This window comes from Ciconia boyciana, chromosome 10, assembly GCF_034638445.1.
Source record: "Ciconia boyciana chromosome 10, ASM3463844v1, whole genome shotgun sequence".
Lineage (NCBI taxonomy): Eukaryota > Metazoa > Chordata > Aves > Ciconiiformes > Ciconiidae > Ciconia > Ciconia boyciana.
The window spans coordinates 11,961,737-11,982,810 of NC_132943.1; the positions used below are offsets into that span (position 1 = coordinate 11,961,737).

The 21,074-nt window shown below is 45.6% G+C and overlaps 2 protein-coding genes across 10 annotated transcripts in view; both read right to left on the bottom strand.

Moving 5' to 3' along the window:
- Positions 1 to 569: 569 nt before the first annotated feature.
- UMPS (uridine monophosphate synthetase) lies at positions 570 to 8,403 on the bottom strand. The gene is made up of 6 exons (XM_072875016.1): positions 8,225 to 8,403; positions 5,863 to 6,016; positions 3,598 to 4,266; positions 2,722 to 2,897; positions 2,076 to 2,190; positions 570 to 1,275 (listed from the first exon to the last, which is right to left on the bottom strand). The coding sequence occupies exons 1-6, from the start codon at positions 8,366 to 8,368 to the stop codon at positions 1,094 to 1,096; spliced, it is 1,440 nt and encodes a 479-aa protein (XP_072731117.1). The 5' UTR covers positions 8,369 to 8,403; the 3' UTR covers positions 570 to 1,093.
- Positions 8,404 to 14,033: 5,630 nt separating this feature from the next.
- The window catches only part of KALRN (kalirin RhoGEF kinase), a 534,671-nt gene continuing 527,630 nt past the window's right edge, over positions 14,034 to 21,074 (bottom strand). For all 9 annotated transcript variants that reach the window (XM_072875252.1, XM_072875256.1, XM_072875249.1 and 6 more), the window contains 5 exons: positions 20,669 to 20,833; positions 19,671 to 19,749; positions 18,267 to 18,467; positions 17,203 to 17,341; positions 14,034 to 14,886 (listed from right to left, as the gene is read on the bottom strand). In XM_072875252.1, the coding sequence (XP_072731353.1) occupies positions 14,341 to 14,886; positions 17,203 to 17,341; positions 18,267 to 18,467; positions 19,671 to 19,749; positions 20,669 to 20,833 (1,130 nt within the window). In that variant the 3' untranslated portion in view covers positions 14,034 to 14,340. The remainder of the gene's footprint in view (positions 14,887 to 17,202; positions 17,342 to 18,266; positions 18,468 to 19,670; positions 19,750 to 20,668; positions 20,834 to 21,074) is intronic.

Sequence of the window (21,074 nt, forward strand, 5' to 3'; positions counted from 1 at the left end):
ACTCCAATCTCCTACTTTGAAAGGCTTAGCGAAGAGTCCAGTACTAATGCCAAAAACCTCTTCTCACTAGATACAGTTGTTCCTAGTCTACAGGTAAGTGTATGAAAGGGACCCAGCTTTCTCTGTGTGCTTTGCATCGCACAGCAACAGCAGCAGCCTAGAACTGCATCACCATTCACCTTTGCCTTCTTGATAGCAATGAAAATTCAAGCTGATTTCCACCACCCATAGACTAGATATATTTAAGGTTATTCCATCCTTTCTAATCAAAACCAATCATACAAGATATTTCTACTTCTCCTCATTCATTGTGAAGAATGGAAAGTAATTCCTGGAAGTATTCCAGCTATTGTCATAAAAGTCAATAAAGTACATGTTTCTCATTAGAGGAATCAAGAGCTCCACTGTAGTTAAGCACACAACTAGTTGCTCTGACAAATTCCTTGTAGCTCCTGTAAACAGAATCATGAGTAATTCCTGCAGTCACAGACACACTAGAATGTCTTATAATACTGGAGTTCTGAAAACAGTATTTCACACTGCCACAGAAGGAAGACTTATAGATCCAATGAAAGGAAAACAGTAGCAAAAAAGTATTTATTAAACAACACATTATTCAGTTTCACAGTGTGGGATTAAGACCCATACTTGCTCCTTGGAAACAGCAGAGCTGAGTAATCCTGTGAGAGTGGGGCAGCAGGTCCGGTCTGCAGGTGAAGCTTATTAAGAACAGTAAAATACTGTTTCTACAACCAGAAGGAATTTGAGGGTTGGAAAAGAAATAAAAGCAACAACAGCCAATCAAATACTCTTGAAGTGTTTCGTGCAACATTTTTCAGCAGAGAAAAGCTATTAAGGCTAAAAACTGGGCATGAAGTTTTGGTTTCATACATTCAAATATTAAAAAAACAAACAACCATGGCATGTACAATTTGATCTCTGTGTGTGCAATTAAAAATAATTTAGTTAGTAACAGATTTTTCTCCAAAAGGGCAGTTTTCTACTGGCTGAAGTGTCTATGTATTTAGCTGGAAGTCTCACGATGACTGCAGCTCCATCAGCTTTGCTTACTGACTAGGAAAGTGGCCTGCTTTCAGTCTTCTCCACAAATACCAAGTCTGCTTACGTAGCTCTCCCAAGCTGCCTTCCTGTACTTCTCTGCTTCTTGAAGACGGTCTGAAGCTGACAAGATGCCACGTCCCACAATAATGATATCTGAACCTTTTTCACCAATAACTTCCTGGGGGCTTAGGTACTTCTGTCCAAGATTATCACCTGAAATAGAGACACCATTTTTTTTAGTTTGTACAAAGCTGTATCTACTAATAAGCTTCAAAGAGGTGCTGGAGCAGAGAACAGGCATGCTGTTCCAGCTCTCACCCTGACAGCCGACAAACATAACTAGAGACTGTGTCTCCAACTAATGAACCCACTATTACACAGGTCAAATTTGACAGAGAGTTCCCTCCTTTTTCATGACTTACCAATCACAGTAGATGGAACAGTTACGCAAAGCACCACCGATCAGGATTACTGAAATACGCCTTAGCCTTCTTAAAACAGGCAAAACCCCCAAACATTGCTTGTGATTTCACTTCAGGTTTCATAAGAATTAAGTATTGCAGAGAAACACATTTCCCCTGCCTGGTTCAGTGATGATCTATTTAGTCAGTATAAGACTTCCAATTCATTGGATACTGCATCTATATCGGTATCAACAGTGTTACAGTCAGACTTCTGTATTTGTTAAAAATCTTTTTTTCTACTCCTACTGAGTAGTTGTACATCTAACCTAACACCTATCTGAAGACATTTCATATGTTTTAAGGACTGTGCTTTATGGTAAGCACACACCTCAGCACACGAACAAAGCTGTGTAGCCTGCTGGTTGCCTTTCAGAGCTCCCAGGAAAGGGATCAGTGTACCCAGAAATAAGAAGGGCCCATAATGGCAAACACAGACTCCTCCCACCAGAGAATCAGCAACCAAACTCTCTTCAGAAGTCACTTTTTCACTGAAGGCTAGATCACTTACTGTATTTACAAACAGACTATAAATATTTCAGAAAAAGTTACCTCCAGTTTGCAGCTGCACCCCTGGAGTTAAGTGAAGAAATTCCGGTTTATTACTAACTCTAGATCCAGATATGAATCCAAAAACGAAATCCGAGTTGTCTTCAGCCATCTGTACCTGAAGATCAGTAAACAGATACAAGTGATAAACCTAAAATTAAGCTTGACTAGCAATCTGTTTCTCATCCACCCTTTGACACACTCAGCTGTGCAAGGCAGCGGTATGAAACACCTGTTCTTGCTTTACCAATATAAAGTCACCCAGAGCTGACTCACCCCTCACTGATCTTGCTGCACTGGCAGCCAGGAACGTGAATATTACATTTCTTTCTATGTTATAAATAAGACAATGAATGAATTTAAACTAATTAGAAATGTATTGCTTAAGGAAAAAAAAAGAGGGTGGTGGTAAATATGCAACCTTGGCATGTTTACTAGAATTCACAGTGTGAACTCTGACCACCTCACACGATTAGCCTACAGTTGCAAGCTTTAAACACCACTGTCAGATTCCTGAGTCTCCACAGAAAAAAAACCTGTAATAGTTAGAGCTGGAGAGACTTTTGGAAGTACAAATATTAGAAGCGCACAAACCTCCCTGTCACAACACTTTACAAACTTTTAACCTGAAACAAGACTGTCTACTTACCGCAGCTTTTGTGTATTCACCCGTTGCAAGTGACCCTTGGGAACTCATCTCAGCAATCAGAAGACAGCCATGCTGGAGAGGAAGACCTACTTCCTTCAGACCTTTCACAACTCCAGAGCCTGGAACCACATGGGCATTAATGATGTCTGACCAGGATGCAATTCTGAACACACCACCTGAGAACATGGATAAGAAGACATAGGCAAAGCGTCATTAGAAATGTATTAAACAGGAAACACTAGTTAAAAAAAACAAGCTGCACGCTAAATCATTCACATTTTAAAAGACAGTTTTACTACTGAAGCTTGAGAGTTACAAGTTCAGTCTCATCAGACAGTTCTGACAGCTGCCTAACCACAAAGTGTAATCTCTCAGTTTTACTTTTCACAAACACTTCTTAGTATCTCACCTTTAATATTCACTGAAACATTTATGGTAACCTAGAAATCCACTGTCACAGGTGCTACGTTTCAATACAACATGCAGATCATATGGGATGTATGGATTAGAAAAAGAGAAAAACAGTTCTACAGTTGCAGATGCAATATCAAATGAAAGCCGTAATGAGCACACAAGCATACAATAGCAGGCTGCCTTAAGACGCCACGCTGCATTTTCTCACAGCAAACAACTAGTCAGAAGTACTTACTGAGCACAACCACAGATTCATAAAAAGATTAAGGTTGGAAGGGACCTCTGGAGGTCATGCCCTCTCAGCAGGGTTAACTTCAAAGCTAGATCAAGTTGCTCAGGGCCTTGTCCCCTTGAGTCTTCTCCAACTGGAGATTCTACAATCTCTCCTGGCAACTTGTGCCAATGCTGCAGTTACACACACCGGCAGCAAAGTTACAGTAAATTGCGGTTGATGATAATCACCTTCATATTGATGTTTCACTGTGTTTCCAATGTCTGCAAATTTCCTGTCTTCAAAAATCAAGAATTCATGTCGATCTGCGAGTGCTCTCAACTCCTTTACTACCTCTCGGGTGAAATCATCCAGGATGTCTATATGAGTCTTCAGGATACAAATGCTGGGGCCCAGGATGGCAGCTAACTGCAGCAGCTCTTTGGAGCTGGTGACATCAGCAGAAAGGCACAAGTTTGTTTGCTTCTTTTCCATGAGTGCGAGAAGCCTGGCTGCAATAGGATGTACCCCTGGCAGCTCGGCACGAGCGCCGAAGCTCAGCTCTTTACATAGCCTCTTCACGGGAGCAGGGCCATTCTGAGCCACTGGCTCAAACACATTTCCCTGAATGAATTTCTTCACCTTTTCAACCATCTCAACAGCCACTTCTCCCTGCTGCTGGAGAATCTCCAACACCCCTGACAACGTGCACACAGAGTGCAGGTGAATTCCACGTTCCTCTAACCTGGCCTTCCCGCCCTGCTCCCTGTCCAACAGCACTATGGCATCTGTGACTTTTAATCCTTCTTTCTGAAGAACTTCCGCAGTTTCCAGTACACTAGATCCACTTGTTACCACATCTTCAATGATCAAGCATTTTTCTCCTGGATTAATGGTGCCTTCTACCAGCCGCTTAGTACCTTAAAAATAAAAAGCAAACACTCCACTAAATGAAGAAAGTTTAAAAGACCCCAAAAAAACTTAAAGTATCAAAACTTTAACTTGCTATACTAATTTAAAGATCATATTTGTTCCACATACAAGCATACACTGCAGCATATCCTGAAGTCCAATGGAACTGGACTTGAAGAGAATAGGAATTTCACATTCACTGTCAGTTTGGAGGGGTAATTTGTTTAGTTATTACCTGATACCAGTTATCACAGGTCTTACCACAGCTCAGTCACTGACGCGTAATTCAATTCAAAAAGACTGTTACTTTTCCAAGTTAATAAAATACTTCTTCATGTTTCCAGAAGTTATGTTCCATTAACAATACTGACATATTGTTAACTGCACAAATTTAAATCTTTGGATAAGATGACTACAGAAGTTTATTATTGCCATGAATTGAACGCTCAGAATTACAAAACTATTTTCTCCAGTTATTTAAAACATCTTTAAAGCAGCCAAGTTATCAGTACTCTTCAGCCTATTTCCTATTCTCCACAGGCAGTATTCTGGGCTTAATATGCCTGTTAGAACAATTAGAAGGAGTAAAGTCCCAAATGCCTTTGCCCTAACCAACAACAGGCACGCCTCCCGGGGGGGCAACAACAAAGGATGCCTAGCTTTCCCAGGAAGCAGCGAGCAGCAGGAGAACATTATGCAGCGAGTGCGGTGCTTAGACCATGACAGCCTAGAGAACAAGCATATGTACAGCTTTGCAATCCATGTGACACCAGAAACCTTGTGCCAGGCAGTTAATTCCGTCACCATTGCCCTGTCCTCACAAGAAGGAACAGCAAACGTTTTCATGCCTGGCACACTGACTAGCGTAGGAGTAACATTTCGTTTTGACAAGCATACTTTCTAATTAAATACTGTTGGAAGAGTATAGCTCTTATCACATGTAGAAATCCAGCTGCTATAGTAGGTTAACACTTCAGTTTTCTCTCCCCCTTCCTTTATCAAAATCAAATAAATGGTTCATTGGGTAGAGAACTGCTTCTCACCTGGTCCACCCTGCCCACTGATCACAGGACTATAGGATATAAAAGAAAAAGGGGTTTGAGAGGTAAATGAAGAAGAGACTAGAAACCTTCCTCTTGGAGTCAATACGCAAAAAGTTCTGTTTGGGGGTGAAATGTGGCACTGGTCTCGGCATATCAGAGAAACGAATTATAAATCTTGGTTTCTGGAAGAGGCCAGTAACCCAGAACCATGGTAATGGTGCCAAGGAAAAAAAGACACCACTAAAGAAAAGAAACACCACCCACCCCCCTCCCCCCCCCCCAACAAAAACAAAGAAACAATCCCCCCACCCCACCAAGAGTCTCCAAACCTGCTACAGCAGGATTCAAGCTGCAGCCTGATCAGCAACCAGCTGGGAGAACCTGATCAGGTTGGGATGCTGCGGGAGGTACATTTTAGGGGGAAAAGGGGCTGCTTTGTGAATTGGAGTGGTAACCTTAAACTGGAACGGAGATGCTGCACGTTACAAAAGAACCACAAATATATAAAGTCATTTCCCAAACAAGACAAGTAGACACAAATTCTTGATTTGAAGGTTTTACCATAGTCTTTTGCTTCCTTCCTCCGTATAAGCATTGGAATCTGATTTTCTGAGCAGATAATTGTGGCCAACGGCAATGCTGTGTAAGGAACACCACACACGCAGTCATACTCGAGACCAGCACTTTCGGCTGTTTGAAAGAGAAGATCTGCAGCCTGAAAAGGAAAACCAGATTTTTTTTTAAGGGTCAGACCAGAGTGATCGGTCTGTGTTTTTATGAATACATTAACAACAAAAAGAGAGCCAAGAATCTCCCTCCTTTGTTGGATGCAGGGGTGGAACATTGCCACCAAGGATGAGGAAAAGGCCAAGGTACTTAATGCCTTCTTTGCCTCAGTCTTTAATAGTCAGACCAGTTATCCCCAGGAAATTCAGCCCCCGGAGCTGGAAGACAGGGACAGAGAGCAGAATAGATCCCCATAATCCAGGAGGAAGCAGTTAACAACCTGCTATGCCACCTGGACACTCACAAGTCTATGGGGCCAGATGGGATCCACCCGAGAGTACTGAGGGAGCTGGTGGAGGAGCTTGCCAAGCCACTCTCCATCATTTGTCAGCAGTCCTGGTTAACAGGGGAGGTCCCAGACAACTGGAGGCTTGCCAGTGTGACGGCCATCTACAAGAAGGGCCAGAAGGAGGATCCAGGGAACTACAGGCCTGTCAGCCTGACCTCAGTACCAGGGAAAATTATGGAGCGGTTCATCTTGAGTGTGCTCAACAGGCATGTGCAGGCCAAACAGGGGATCAGGCCCAGCCAACATGGGTTTAGGAAAGGCAGGTCCTGCTTGACCAACCTGATCTCCTTCTATGTCAAGGTGACCCACCTAGTGGATGAGGGAAAGGCTGTGGATGTTATCTGCCTGGGCTTTAGTAAAGCCTTTGACACCATTTCCCACAGCATTCTCCTGGAGAAACTGGCTGCTCATGTCTTGGACAGGTGTACTCTTCGCTGGGTAAAGAACTGGATGGATGGCCGAGCCCAAAGAGTGGTGGTGAATGGAGTTAAATCCAGTTGGCGGCCGGTCACAAGTGGTGTTCCCCAGGGCTCAGTTTGGGCCAGTCCTGTTTAATATCTGTATCAATGATCTGGATGAGGGGATCGAGTGCACCCTCAGTAAGTTTGCAGACAACACCAAGTTGGGCAGGAGTGTTGATCTGCTTGAGGGGAGGAAGGCTCTGCAGAGGGACCTGGACAGACTGGATCGATGGGCTGAGGTCCATTGTATGAGGTTCAACAAGGCCAAGTGCAAGGTCCTGCACTTGGGCCACAACAACCCCATGCAACGCTACAGGCTTGGGGAAGAGTGGCTGGAAAGCTGCCCAGCAGAGAAGGACCTGGGGGTGTTGGTTGACAGCTGGCTGAATATGAGCCAGAAGTGTGCCCAGGTGGCCAAGAAGGTCAATGGCATCCTGGCTTGGATCAGCAATAGTGTGGCCAGCAGGACTAGGGAAGTGATTGTCCCCCTGTACTCGGCACTGGTGAAGCTGCACCTCGAATACTGTGTTCAGTTTTGGGCCCCTCACTGCAAGAGAGACATTGAGGTGCTGGAGCGTGTCCAGAGAAGGGCAACGAAGCTGGGGAAGGGTCTGGAGCACAAGGCTGATGAGGGGCAGCTGAGGGACCTGGGGTTGTTTAGCCTGGAGAAAAGGAGGCTGAGGGGAGACTTTATCGCTCTCTGCAACTATCTGAAAGGAGGTTGTAGAGAGGTGGGGGTCGGTCTCTTCTCCCAAGTAACAAGCGATAGGACAAGAGGAAATGGCCTCAAGTTGCATCAGGAGAGGTTTAGATTGGATATTAGGAAAAATTTATTTACTGAAAGGGTGGTCAAGCATTGGAACAGGCTGCCCAGAAGGGTGGTTGAGTCCCCATGCCTGGAGGAGTTCAAAAAACGTGTAGATGTGGCACTTTGGGACATGGTTAGGTAGGCATGGAGGTGTTGGTGTGATGGTTGGACTGGATGATTTTAGAGGTCTTTTCCAACCTTAGTGATTCTATGATCATGACTGAACACGTGTATTACCAAGGGAAGCAATGCAAACGCATGAAAACCTCTCTCCTTTACACCATTTGACAGTCGCTGTCCCCACAGCCAGCCCGACGTCTATACCCAGCAGGCTCCTGGCCAGCAGACCGCGACCCCAGCCCCGGGAAGGGCCCTCTGGAGGCCCCGGCAGCGCTCCCCTGCCTCCTCCCCTCCTCAGGCTAAAAGAGGCCCTCTACCCCGCAAGAGGCGGAGAGATACCCGAGACCTCCGGGGTGCCGGCACGGACGAGCGCTGCCTGCCACTCCGGGCAGGGCCCGGCCCCTCGCCCCCCACACCGGCCGCCGCTCGGCCCCCGCGCGCCCCCCCCCGGCCCCGCACCTGGCGGAGGAGGAGCGGGTGGGAGACGAGGCCGCGCAGGTCTATGTAGACGGGGGAGGCCCGGCCGCTCTTGAGCACGAAGTCGCCGAAGCGCAGGGCGCCCGCCTCACGCAGCGCCGCCGCCACGCTCCGCGCCGCCGCCATGCCTCCGCGGCCGCCCGTCGCCAGGAGATGACGGAGCGGCGCGGGGAGGGAAGGGGGCGGTGCGCGCTGTGCGCATGCGCAGGAGAAGGGCGGGGCGGGGGCGGGTGGCCCGCCTGAGGGCAGCGCGCGGTCCGGGGCACCGCGGCGCCGGCGGGCCCGATCCCCGCGGGCCCGGCCCCACGCCGTCCCGGCCCCACGCCATGCTGGGCCCCCCCTTCCCGCGCGGTGGGGCCCCGCCCCGCACGGCAGAGGGACCAGATCCCCCGCGCCCGGCTCCCCACGGCGTGAGGCTCGGCCCGCGCCATCCCGGGCCCGGCTCCCCGGGGCCCGGCCCCACGCGGCGGGGGACCCCTCTGCAGGAGGCGCGGGGCCCAGCGCACAGGGGAGGCGTTCAGGGTCTGCCCCGGCCACCCCGGGCAGCACCCGCCCTTCCCACAGGGAAGCGGGGAGCCCCGTGCGGACACGCAGCAGCGCGGCAGGGAGGGTTTGCTGCGCCCCGAGACTTCGTGCTTCGGCTCTCGGGGTGACTCCCGAAAGGCTGCTTGGTTTTTGGGTTGATGTACGCAAGGCTAAGAGTTGGCTGGAGTCGTAGTCTCTTGCTCTGCTTTCCTGCGAACGTCTCCGAAAAAGATGAGGTGAATAAAGCAATCGGCGAGCTGAGTCTTCAAGGCCTCAGAAAGATGGCCATATGTGTGAAATAAGACTGAGCCGTTCTTCTCGGAACAATTGTATTTAATCAAAAATGCCCAGAAACTGCGTCATTAGTATATTCTATTTATAGGAATGCAAGGACAGAAGATGTACAGTTTGAAGCTACATCTGTAGATGATCATATATACTGCAGTACAGTAATAACAACATGGGACAGCAAGTAATCACCTCACAACAGTACACATGAGTGATTAGACGTACAAAGGAAATATTTACAAACTTACCTTTACAAAACAACATTGTGTGCATACAAAATGAAATTCGCAGTAAAACTGAAGATACATTTAAGGCAGACCAGCAATACACTGAAATAATTAAGGCTGTGGAATTACTTTGCACCTTGAAAATGCTGAGCTGTTAGCAATACTGTTTCTTTTTTCCTCCTTCAGTTGATAGTTGCAAAGATTGAAAAGCATCAACATAGTCCAACTGTTTGCTCTTATCTCAGTGAATAAGTCTGAGCTTTATTTTTTTTTTTTTTTTTGCACTTTCTGTTGCATTTGCCTTCCAAAAGTTAGCAAATGGACCTCAGTGGCAGAGCAACGGCGAACAGTTTGGTAGAAAGAGAAGTAAAAGCACCAGCATCAGAAGTTGGACATGAAGGTGAAATATGGCTTGAGTAGAGAAGATGTTAGTTTTTCACTAGCTCCATAATAAAGACTACAGTTACAGCGAATACTCAGCATCCTGACGCTATGGTAACACTCACCACTATACAGATCCCAGAATGAGAATTCATCACTTGATGGCAGTGTGCAGTCAGCCTAGTAAAATGAGATTTTATTTTGTTTCCTTGGGAAAGCACCATTTTCTGATGGGACATGAAAGAATGAGCTGGAAAATAAATCCAAGCCCTGTGTTAGACGAGAATCTACCTCTGCAGTGAAAGGAACAGAAACAAAACCAGGTGGTTAGCCCCTATGCGTGTTAATTATGTGTTAGACCTTTGAATATACAGACTAGCCTTTACATCTGTCTCTGAAGTTTATATTATCCCAGGTCACTTGCAGTCCCCTCATTGCAAGGGTATTAAAATATGGTTATATATAGTCAGGTCATAACGTGCATTTAGCCTTTCTTCATGGTATTTGTAACAAAGGCCTAATAACATCATCAGAAATGCTAATGAACTCCACTGAACCCACAGAACTTGTACAGGTCAGTTGAGGGCACAGACTTTGTCTCAGCATTAACTTAGTTTAAAAGTAAAATGCTTTTAAAGATAAATGTTACTGAAAAAAAATAGAGTAATTTAAAATAAAAGGGCAGTAAGAATACACAAGACTTATTGGTACAAGTAGGAAAAGAGAAATTTTATAAATTTTAAAGCGTGGATTGCTTTAAAATATTAAAGTCTAAAACTCTGGACCGGCTGTCTGTCATCCCTGTAGTAACATGCGTAGGGGGCTTGGTAGCTTGGTGCAGAGATGGGGATCTCCCACGGGGCAGCAAGTGCTTCGGGCAGTGATGGGAGCTGACAGTGTTGCATGGTTCCTATTCACTGGCTAAGAGTGAAACAGCCTGGCCTGGCTGCTCCAAGTGGAGCGGAGAGAGAGAGGCGAGTTAGTTGCTTGTTGCCACGCATGTTCTTTAAATGTAGCCATCTTAAATAACGAGTGCCGCATGTCACCGTGCCCTCTGGGCTCTGTTTCACTGGCGCCTTTGCTGCTGCCTTCCTGCAGGCCTGTCACCCAGCCCAGTGCTGGGGGACACCGTGAGCAAGCGTACTTTGATGTCAGTGCAGGGTAAGAGCACCATGAAGATGTCTGAAGGTGGTGGCTGTGTGCCAGTCTGCACTGAGCTTGTGGTGCTCCGTTGCTAGTATTACTGTTGGTCATTCTAGCTGGTCTGAAGCTGCCACGGAAGCTAGAGGGTGCAGCTACCATTACACCTTCACTCTGCTGTCTTGGGAATACCCCGAGTGGTAAAGCTGCAGGCAGAAGTCTTCCCTTCAGAGTCAGGTGCTCTCTGGGGAGCTTTGTAAAGGCCTAACAGAGCTTTATGAGAAACTGTGTTTTCCCATGTTTGTTACAGGCAATATTTCATGCACAAAAAAATCCAGTAGTTGGAGAATGCTGCAAAGGGGGTTGGCCGTGGTGCAAAGGGGGTTGGCTGTGGTGTTTCTCACCCAGTGGGCTCACTCCAAACCTACTTGCTGAGCTTCTGTAATCTCTTTACGACAGAGTTACAGTCTACAACGGAGTTGCAGGACCTGTCGGATCTGCAGAGAGGCCACAGGTTGGCTGAAAAAGACCTTGAGAGAGCAAGGTCAGAATACTTCCTCTGTATTTAGCATACAGCAGCATTTCATGTCAACTTGATACTATTCAGGCAAAAGAAATCTTTGAGATAAAATGCCAGAATGGTTGATGATCACAAATGTATCTGGAAGTACTAACAGGTTCAAGTTTTCCTGAATGTGCTGTAAGAAGAGCGGTGCCCAGGAAGAGGAGTTCTCTAACATGAACATGGAAAAAGCAGAACCATAAAGGAAAGCAACCCCATAACATTCAAAATCCTTGGAGTTCAGCACCTCCAGCTCTCCCTTGATGAGGAGCCTCTTCTTTGAATCTGAGCACCAATACCAAAACATGTATACTCTTTCAGCCTTTTGGGGTTTTTTTTTCTGTGATTTGACAGCAATGAGAGGCTTAAATATTCCGTTAAACAATCCAGCTTTTTCCCCCTGTGCATCTAAAGTGTCTGCTGTTGCAGTTTGAGATGCGAATGCAGGAGGTAGGAAAATAAAATGAGAAATAACTCCAGATTTCATGTGATACATGAGAATTTGTTTGTATTAATGCCAAGCAGAAAGACTGTGGCTTAAACTGTACCCGCAGGCCTAATAAAAGCTGTGGGTTTTATAAACCACACCTCCATAAACATTTTTTTACGGGCAGCACAATCACAGCACAAAGAGCCAGCTTTGACAAATAGGAAGAAGTACGAACAGTCCTGTAGTGAGAAAGTACCTGAGGCTGGTGCTAATTAAAGACACCCCTTGATGACTGCTGTGTGAAGAAGTTTCGGTTGCTAAGAAATCGCATACTTTGCACTCTTGCTCAGGATGAGAGTCTGGTCTTTGTCTAAGAGGTGCTGCGGGATTGCTTAGAAACTTAGCTGCTGCACTGAGATAGGTTCTGTCTGATCCAGAAGGTTTAGCCTTCTGTGAACACCTTCTCTTTCAAGCCTTTCCACAACTTCGCCCTGAATTAGATCTCGCTCCATCAGCCACACAGCCTTGTACACCGCTTCTGACTGCTCAGGCACCCGGGCTCACCCTTCTGACTGTGGCTCCCCGACCTCAAGCTCTGTTCTTTTATTGCATGCAGGCGGTGCTGAATGTTGGGTTTTTTTACTGTGCCTCCTTTCTTCTCTGGTAGCAAAATACTGACCACTCCAGCGTACTGATAGAGCAAGCACAAAGAGAAGGGCCAGGTCTCCTACCTGCCATGAAACTGAGCTTGGAGGTGGATCAAAAAAAGGGCTAGCAGAGCCCTGAGATTTAACAGTACTTGCAGACTATCTCCACCACCTGCTGGCAGAGACAGCTTTTCCTCCTGCAGATATATTGCAGGCTCACAGTGCAGTTACTTGGATGGTAAATTAAATTTGACTCTTGCCCTTACAAGAGAGTCTATACTGAGCACACATGGTCAGATCAAGCCCTTTTCCTTAGGAAAACCTTTGGTAACAACTGACATTTCCCATTACAGGCACAGCAATGGCACTCAGCACCGAGACAAAGTCCTCGCATGCTGGGGGAAAAAAAAAATCTCTTTGATCGTCACCCTACAAGGCTGTAGAGTTTTAGGGTGCGGCAGCAGGATGGGGAAGCACCAGCCAGGGAGGGGTTTCCCCTTCCAGTCCTGCTGCTAGAGAGGAAGATTTGGCCAGCCTACGAACTGCTGATTGGTCACTGCAGACTCCCTGCGTTGGTTATACTTAAGGCTGGCTCCATCACTGTAACAGCAATATGATGATGTTGCAACTTGGCTTGCAAGAAAGAAATGTTTTAATTGTGAATATTTTTTATTTTATTACAAATTAGGCTTTGGACATAAAAATATCCTCACGAATGCTTTGGTGATGAGGTGCTAACGGTGGCTGAGAGATATTTACAAGTTTGGAAATGAAACAAATGACATACTTTAAACACTGAAAACGATTTTCAAGCTGTAAGCACAAGGATGAACTCACCACTCCTACTGCACTCTGAAAGGCTTAGATGGACTTTGGGCCAAGCAATTCTGAAGCTAGAAATGGAACAGGATCCTTTATATATATATTTATATATATGTTACAATATATGTATACTGAAAACCTGTGATAGAAAAAATTGTCTTCATCGTCATCATCTAGTTTACAGATACTGCAAAAAATGGACACAGCCTTTTCTCAATGCACAGGTTTTGCAAAAGATTTCTGTACAGAGTGTATAAAATGCTTTTAAAAAACCCATCATAGTCTCATTGTGCTTAGTCAAAACCAGCTGTATGCGCCAATGAATTCATTGCCTTAATCGTAGCTCCGAAAGGTACTGCATGTTGACTTGACACAGCAGAAACCCCAAGGATTAACAGGGGATTTTGGTCTGAGCACTACCACACAACAAGAATGTATCTAAGCCGCACCACCATGGAAGCTGATCCAGCAGTGACTAGGGCCTGATCTTGCATGTCCTACGCAGGCAAAGTCCCCACTGAAATCATGGCAGACCCAGGCATATGGGGTGTGCAAAATCCGTCTGTTAACCTGGAGCAGGCTTGCAATGATTTCAGCAAAAACTGACTTCAGTCCAGTTCTGCAGTGCATGCTAAGGTCAGCCTAGTCTCACTCCCCCCCCACTATCCTACTCCTAATCTCTCGTACATTTTGAAATCAGTTCAACAAGATCAAGAGGATTTCTTATAAGGCTGCCTCACAAAGATTAAGGCAACTGCAATTTTGGCTCTCGTTTCCAGTTGGTGTTTGCTTCCCGCAGTCTTTTTTGGTGGTGGATGTGACAATACCACGTGTCCCAAGAGGAGCCCGCCAAGGGGAGGGAGCGGGTACCTGCCGCCGTTACCCTCTTTGCTTTGGTCCCGAGGAACTGGGCAGGTACTGCCACCTCCGCAATGATTTGTACCCTGCAGTTAGGGAAGCCACGTGAAATGCAAACGCCAAATACGGGACTATGTACAGACAGATCTGCTTTGTGCCTGCTCGCTCCCTGCACCTTGCCTCAGGACCAGCGGCGTAGGACCCCAGGGATGGAGGCATTACGTGCCTGGGTTCAGCCTGCTCATCAGGAAACTCTTGACGCTGGGGACCGGGTGCACGTCGTACTGGTGTCTGCGGCGCTCAATGAAGGAAGCCAAGCGGGAGGTATCCAGTGGAATCTTGGAATAGCTGCCGTTGTGTGGTTGCAGCCACGGATGCTGTAAACAAGTGGCTGCCGTCGGCCTTCTCCTGAAGTCTTCCTGGAGGATAACGTTGATGAAATCCCTGGCAGCATGACTCACATCGGAAAAGTACTCGGGCGGGAAGCTGAAATCTACTCTGCACACATTGATACAAGTCTCCTCTTTGCTTTCATCCAGGAAAGGAGAGACACCACTTAACATGACGTAGGTGAGGACCCCAATGCTCCAGATATCTGTGCTCAGGGAGACAGGAAGGCCTTGGATAACTTCAGGAGCCGCGAACTCCGGGTTTCCAAGGAGGTGGTGGACATGGTAATGACCTGTGATCTGAACTGCATCTTCCAAATCAATGATCTTCACACGAGGTACTGGGATTCTTAAATCAATGAGCAGATTTTCTGGCTGTTGAAAAGATAATAACAAAAACTTAATAATATTATATTTTGGCAAATAAAATGTGTAGATTTCATTTAGGTTTAATTGCCAATCAAAACTTGCATTTAATCAGATGTGCGAGGTACAGATCGGGAGAGTGAATGACAAGGAACCGGCTCAGCTGCTGTTTACACTGCTGTAAATTCAGATCAATGCTGAAGTTGCAATGACAACATCCTCTTTTGTACTAGGGCAACACTGGGATTTTGCACTTTGTGCCAAATACTCTCAGTTTATTTTCCCAAACTAATCTCTACAGATTAAGAGCACTGACAGATTTTTAAATTTTGATAAGACTTGTGTATCTCTGATCAGTTTATTTAGATTCCATTTGTTTACATGACAACTGGCTACATAAATGTGAGTAACTTGTAGCAGAAATGTTCTTCATGAACTAAATGTTCAACTTTGCTCCCGCCACCACGTATCCTGGGAGGGACTCTGGTGCGTGCCATTACTGCCATTACAGTAATGTTGCTGTAAGTTGACATGGATGGAGCTGCCAGTGTTCCCTTATAACCACCAGCACACAGTCATGCCTTCCAGGCCAGAGTGCAATTATATTTAATCCCAGTTGATTTTCCCTCTGTTTTACCAACTCTTTCAGTATTTAAGATCTCTCTCTCTCTCAGAGGGAGATGCTGAGCATTGCCTCTACACTCCGCTCTGAGGACTTAACATGGATTTTACTTCCTTTGTTGGCTCTGAGATGATTTCTGAATTTACTTCTTGCACCCTCCCTAGACTCACTTTTCTGTCCTATAGCCCCTCATCCTCATGCATATTTTACTGCTGCCTCATGGCTAGATACGTAAAGCAAAGTTCACTACACTGCTGTTCAAATCTCTCTGCTTGCTCTTGTCTTGTGCAGTCTGCATCGACAAAATCAACACGTTCTTGAGCAGGATCCGGGGACAAGACAGTCCATGGCTAGGTCTGCTGTCACTACCAGTGAATCTCCTGCTTCCTACTTAGCAACAGAAGGTGCTTTATTTAGCATCCCTCATTCAGGAGAACTGTAAATAGGTCACAGAAAATTGGCTTCCCACCTTGTTTCTGGGAGGTATCTTATGATCAAACAGAGAATTCAGTGCAGTTTCTTACCTCCGGGTAATACCTACTTTTTGACAGGTCCTATAAATACAGCAGAAAATACAAACAATCTTACTGAAATAAATCAGGATGTTTTAGCCTTTTGGGACTAATGCTCACATAAGATACTGTACAAAAGGAATCTTTTTTTTGTAGTGGTAGTAGACAGCAGAAGAATGAAAGCATCACTTCATCTGACATGCCTGGGGGTTGGAGAGTTGAGAAGAGACCTCCTTGGAGCTGGACTGTCCACTATACAAGAAAGTTAAATTCATCTCTCATTCTCCATTTTTAATTGGCATTTAAGTCTGCAAAAATATTATAGATTATCTGATATCCCTGGCAACCAGAATCAATGTTGTAGATCACAAAACTCAAAACACTTGATCATAAATTCAATCGCTAATTCTCTGTCATCCAAGATAACTGGGATGTTGGTGAGGACAGCAGTACAATGCGGAATCCAGGACAGTGCAGTGCCTCCTGCCATGTGCGCTAACAAAAGGAGGTACAAGCTGTGCTAATCTAACTGAGCATGACATTATAGAATGCCTGAATTTCTTCTCCACAATGCAGCTTGTTCTTCCTCTGAACCTCTCCCTGGGTGTATCTCCCACCCAGTTCCCCTCAGGCTCTGCAGCACAATGCAGCGTACTGCTTTCCTTTGCCCCTGCCAGCCCTCCCCACCTCCTGCTTCCCTGCACCCTCCTCTCCCCTTGCTTTGGGCTCTCGAGGGCACTGCTGTGGATGTGAGGGAGACACGCGCTCCTTCTGGCCTGCCCTGAGCTGCCTGTCCACAAGCCAGCTCTGCTCAGGAAGCTTGGTAGCTAAGTTTGTACAGGTGTGAGCCCAAACCATCCCCTGGGGATTTATCTAACCCCACTCAGGTGCTAGTGTCATCTCACTCTTGTCTCAGACATCCTCCTTCTTCATTAAATGCCTCTTCCAGAAAGCCCTTGAGAACAAATCACTGAATTAAGGAAATAGGTGCATCTCTTGTCTGAAGGAAGAAAAAGACCTTGCGCTGCAGGTCAGTAAGTCCTTTCTCTGGTCAATAGGTCTGAACGATAGTGCTTGGCCATTTAGCGATCATCTCTTCGGGATACAGACTGCACCTCCTCCCTGTCTGTGCAGCTGGGAACTCTCTGTACCAGGGCACTGAATAATAGCATCATTCTCTTTTTGTCTTACCTTTATGTCTAAGTGAGCCACTCTGCAATTGTGAAGATACTGCAAGGCTTCCATTGTGTCTCTTATGTAGAAAGCGACTTTTTCCTCCATAAGTTCATCATGGTTCATTAGATAATCTAAGAGACGACCGTCATCCATCCTACAAACAAATCAAACCCTGCACATGAAAGATCACATGGTATCTCTAGGAACAGTTAATATTTGAAAACAAAATTGCAATGGAAACTTTGTGACCTAAAAATGGAGGAAACTAAAATGCAAGATCTGATGAGAATGTAATGATATCTGAAGATACCGCAGGCCGTGGAAGTGGTAGAATGATTAATCCTCAATTGTTACCTCCAGTCCTTGAAAAATTTAGCAACAGTCTCAAAGTAAACTCATTTGCTTAAGGATGGATTCAATAGACGGAGGCAATTCCTTTGAAAACAGATCCTCTTAATTATTTGGATTCATCTACTTATTTATAGAGCTGGTTGCATAATGCAGAAAAAAATCACTGACATTTTCAGCTGGTAATATGTTCTGTGGGAAAACTAACCCAATAAAAGTTTTCCACCTAGTTTTATTTATCTGTATAAATAAACAAGCAAATAGCCCAAATATACTTTGTTGGATATACTGTAACAAAGAAGCATTTTGGATTTTGGTTGCTATTTCTCCTTATAGGGGCAAGCATAGTTGCTACACAGCTGTTTTCACCAAGAAGTATTAGAACAATGTAGGCTTCAATCTAGCTGAAACACATTTACTGGAATACAAAAAGTGGACAAAACTGCCCAAATAAATCTGATGCTATTCAGTGGGACAAACTAACGGCTGATACAATTACCCAAGCTTCACCGGAGTAGAAAGCAGTTTTATTTGTCCCTCTGAATCTTATTTACTGTAAAGAAAAGGCAGGGGAAGCTCTGCAGAAAATGGCTATTTCATTTGACGTCACAATCAATAAAAAACAGATGACAAAATCTTTGCCCTGCTGAAGTCAGGGTTAATTTTATCCTTGGCTTTAATAGGGCTGTGATTCCTACCCAGACACTTGAATTCAAGCTCCATGTACTTACAGTTCCAAAACTAAGATGTAAGAAGTAGGAGACTCGTAGGTATCGTGGATAGTGATGTACTGAGGATGCTGTAAGTGCTGTAACAAAGCTGCTTCGTGTGCTGCCTGCTCTTTCTTTTTCATTTTTTTACTAATGAATTTTACAGCAACGTCTTTCCGGGTGGCTTTGTGAACACATTTCTTTACTATGGAGAATCGACCCCTGAAATAAAAATAAAATAATAATTAAAAAAGAATAATGAAGGGGTCTCATGAATAAATCACGCCTAGTTTTCAGTGCAATAACAGACTGATTTTCAAAGTGTTATTTGATTCAGCACATTAATATTTCACAAGGAATCAGATTTAACTAGTTGTTCATAACCTTTTCCAACAAAGAGCCTCCATCTCTTACCCTGGGTATAGAGATTCTTTGGGGATTAGCAGACACTGAGAGCAAACGGTGTCACTTTGCTTTGTGCAGCCATACCGAAGTCCTCTAACAATCTCCCCTGGGTTCAATTTGCTGCCACTTTTACAGGTTCTCTCTCTTTTTTTACCTGTGGGTCTCCCTTCTCCAGTTGCTTTAATAAAGAGCCCAAACTTTCTCAACTAAAAGAAAAGCCTTGCTAAATAATCACTAACCTATCATTTTGTGTCACTGTTTCAGACACACAGTAAGAAATTAAGAAAAAAGCTGGCAGGAAAGCATTTAGGAAGCTCATACGGACTAGTGCCTAGTACCATTCCTGAAAGTAAATCTACTCCAGTGAAACCGTGTGCTGAACTTGGCCTCTTATTAATGCATCCCTCTTCTTTCTACAGAACCAGAGAGACTCCTGTCCTTTCAGGCCCAGAATTACTCGCCTCTGATCTCTGAGCTGAAGAACTAACTGCATTAACCTGAATTGTTTGCATGCCCCTTATCTGTTGTCTGCACAGAGCACCGGGGGCTGACAGTGTATGCAGCTCCTATTTAGGCTCCTGTTCAACTGACCATCGCAATCAGCAAAGCGCTTCAGCATGTGATTTAAGTCAGTCACATGCCTCATGTGCTTCAGCAAACTTAGTCTTTGAGGTTAAGCTTATCCAGAACCAGCAAATTGTCATGACTTCAAAAGCTCACACCAAATCAGAGATGTCAGAGGAGATACCAGCAAGAGCTAGCAGTGGCTCTCAGAGATTTGGCTGCCTAATTGTTCACAAGTTTGCCAGGTTGCAATCCTCAAATCGCAACTGATCTTGAAAAACAGGATTTAGTCCATAGTTTAGCCAGTCTATATTTTAATCAGTACTTAACGTGCTTTTGCAAGGAGCAGCAGTTTTCAAGCTAACTACAAAAAGCACCCTAAACTGTCCTCCAAGGAAAAAGCTTCAAGCCATTGTTTTGGTGTTTTACTGCAGAGATAAGCAGGGTTAATATTACCTCCCAATCTCATGCAGCTCTGCATAAGCGAGATCAAAGTTTTCCTTCCACGAAATAGTGGCACCATCAGCAGCAGAGTCTTTGGAAGAACAAAGAACATTCAAGAAAGCATACAGTTAAAGACAGTTTCCTGTGGACTAAAAATGGCATATTTTAAAATTCTGGGAGACTATATTACTTAAAACAGCAAATATTACCACTAGGAGTCCAGTTCCATATTGCCCAGGTGCAGCTCCAATGTGTTGCACCACTAAAAGCCAGAGCTCCCCAGAGGAAGGTGTGGATAAGGTGGATTCAAATCTGTCCTTGCAATTTTGGGCTGAAAAGGGCCATATGGACAGTCTAAGGGCATGTCTGTGTGTAACTGGGTGGTAGAGCTATCCCATGTGAGCTCTCGTTTCATCCAGCACAGGCTATTCAAGCCAATCACAGACCTAGTTATGCACTGGAGCTGCTAAAACATGGGGAAACGTGGGCTCTGCTCACAGCACCGTTGTGAGTGAGCTGTACCCCAAATCCCTGCAGCACTGCGAGCACAGGCCTGCGTCCATCGCAGCCTTCCTATGCCGGCCGCATTGCTCGGGAGGGGTACATTTTGCAAGCTGACTTGCAGACCCCAGCTGGACTGCCCAGCAGAAGCCCCTGGTGCTACCAGCATTGTGGAAAGGCAGGGGACACACTGGGCCGGATGTGGAGCCTGTTGCCCAGAGATGAAGACAAGAAACGGTCTTCGGATAGAAAGCAGGGACCTGCTAGGAAACTGCAATAGCTCCTGTGACAGAGGGAGGCTGTGAGCCCTGCTGGAGCAGCAGACATGAAAAACCTTTCTAGTGGCAGGAGCTGGCTCTGAGCATCGCCCAGGCTTTCTCTTGTACTCCTACGAGCTCCAGGATCAATGTTTTTATCGGGATCCATCAAAGCACAAGTCTGTCTCACCATACTGACTGCACAGGTGGACACCTGCACGCATCAGCCCCTCCTTGCCGTGCCCCACTCACCATACTCCGGGAGCCTTACAAATTCAGACGGGTCACTGGGCAAGCTGATCCCCCAGGGATTGCTGGCACTCACTCGAAACTGATACTGGCAGCCTGGGGCCAGGTCCTCAATGACAAGGTACGTGTCCAAAGTTGAGGCTACTGACTGCTGCCAGACTTGCGAGCCTGCGTTTTACAGAGGGAGAGAAGGAGATCTGCAGGAAACAGTCTCAATACATGAACTCAGAGCAGAGGCTTTCTCTGCCCAACTCATGGAGTACCCTGGGAGGTTAAAATTCACAAGGTTTTTAAAAGGCTACATTACAGGAGACTGATGTATTTCTGTTAAACTAGAACTGGACCATACAAAGCTATATTGTGTTGCAGCCACCTTCCAGTCTGGCTAAATGAGGGAAGAAGGAAATGC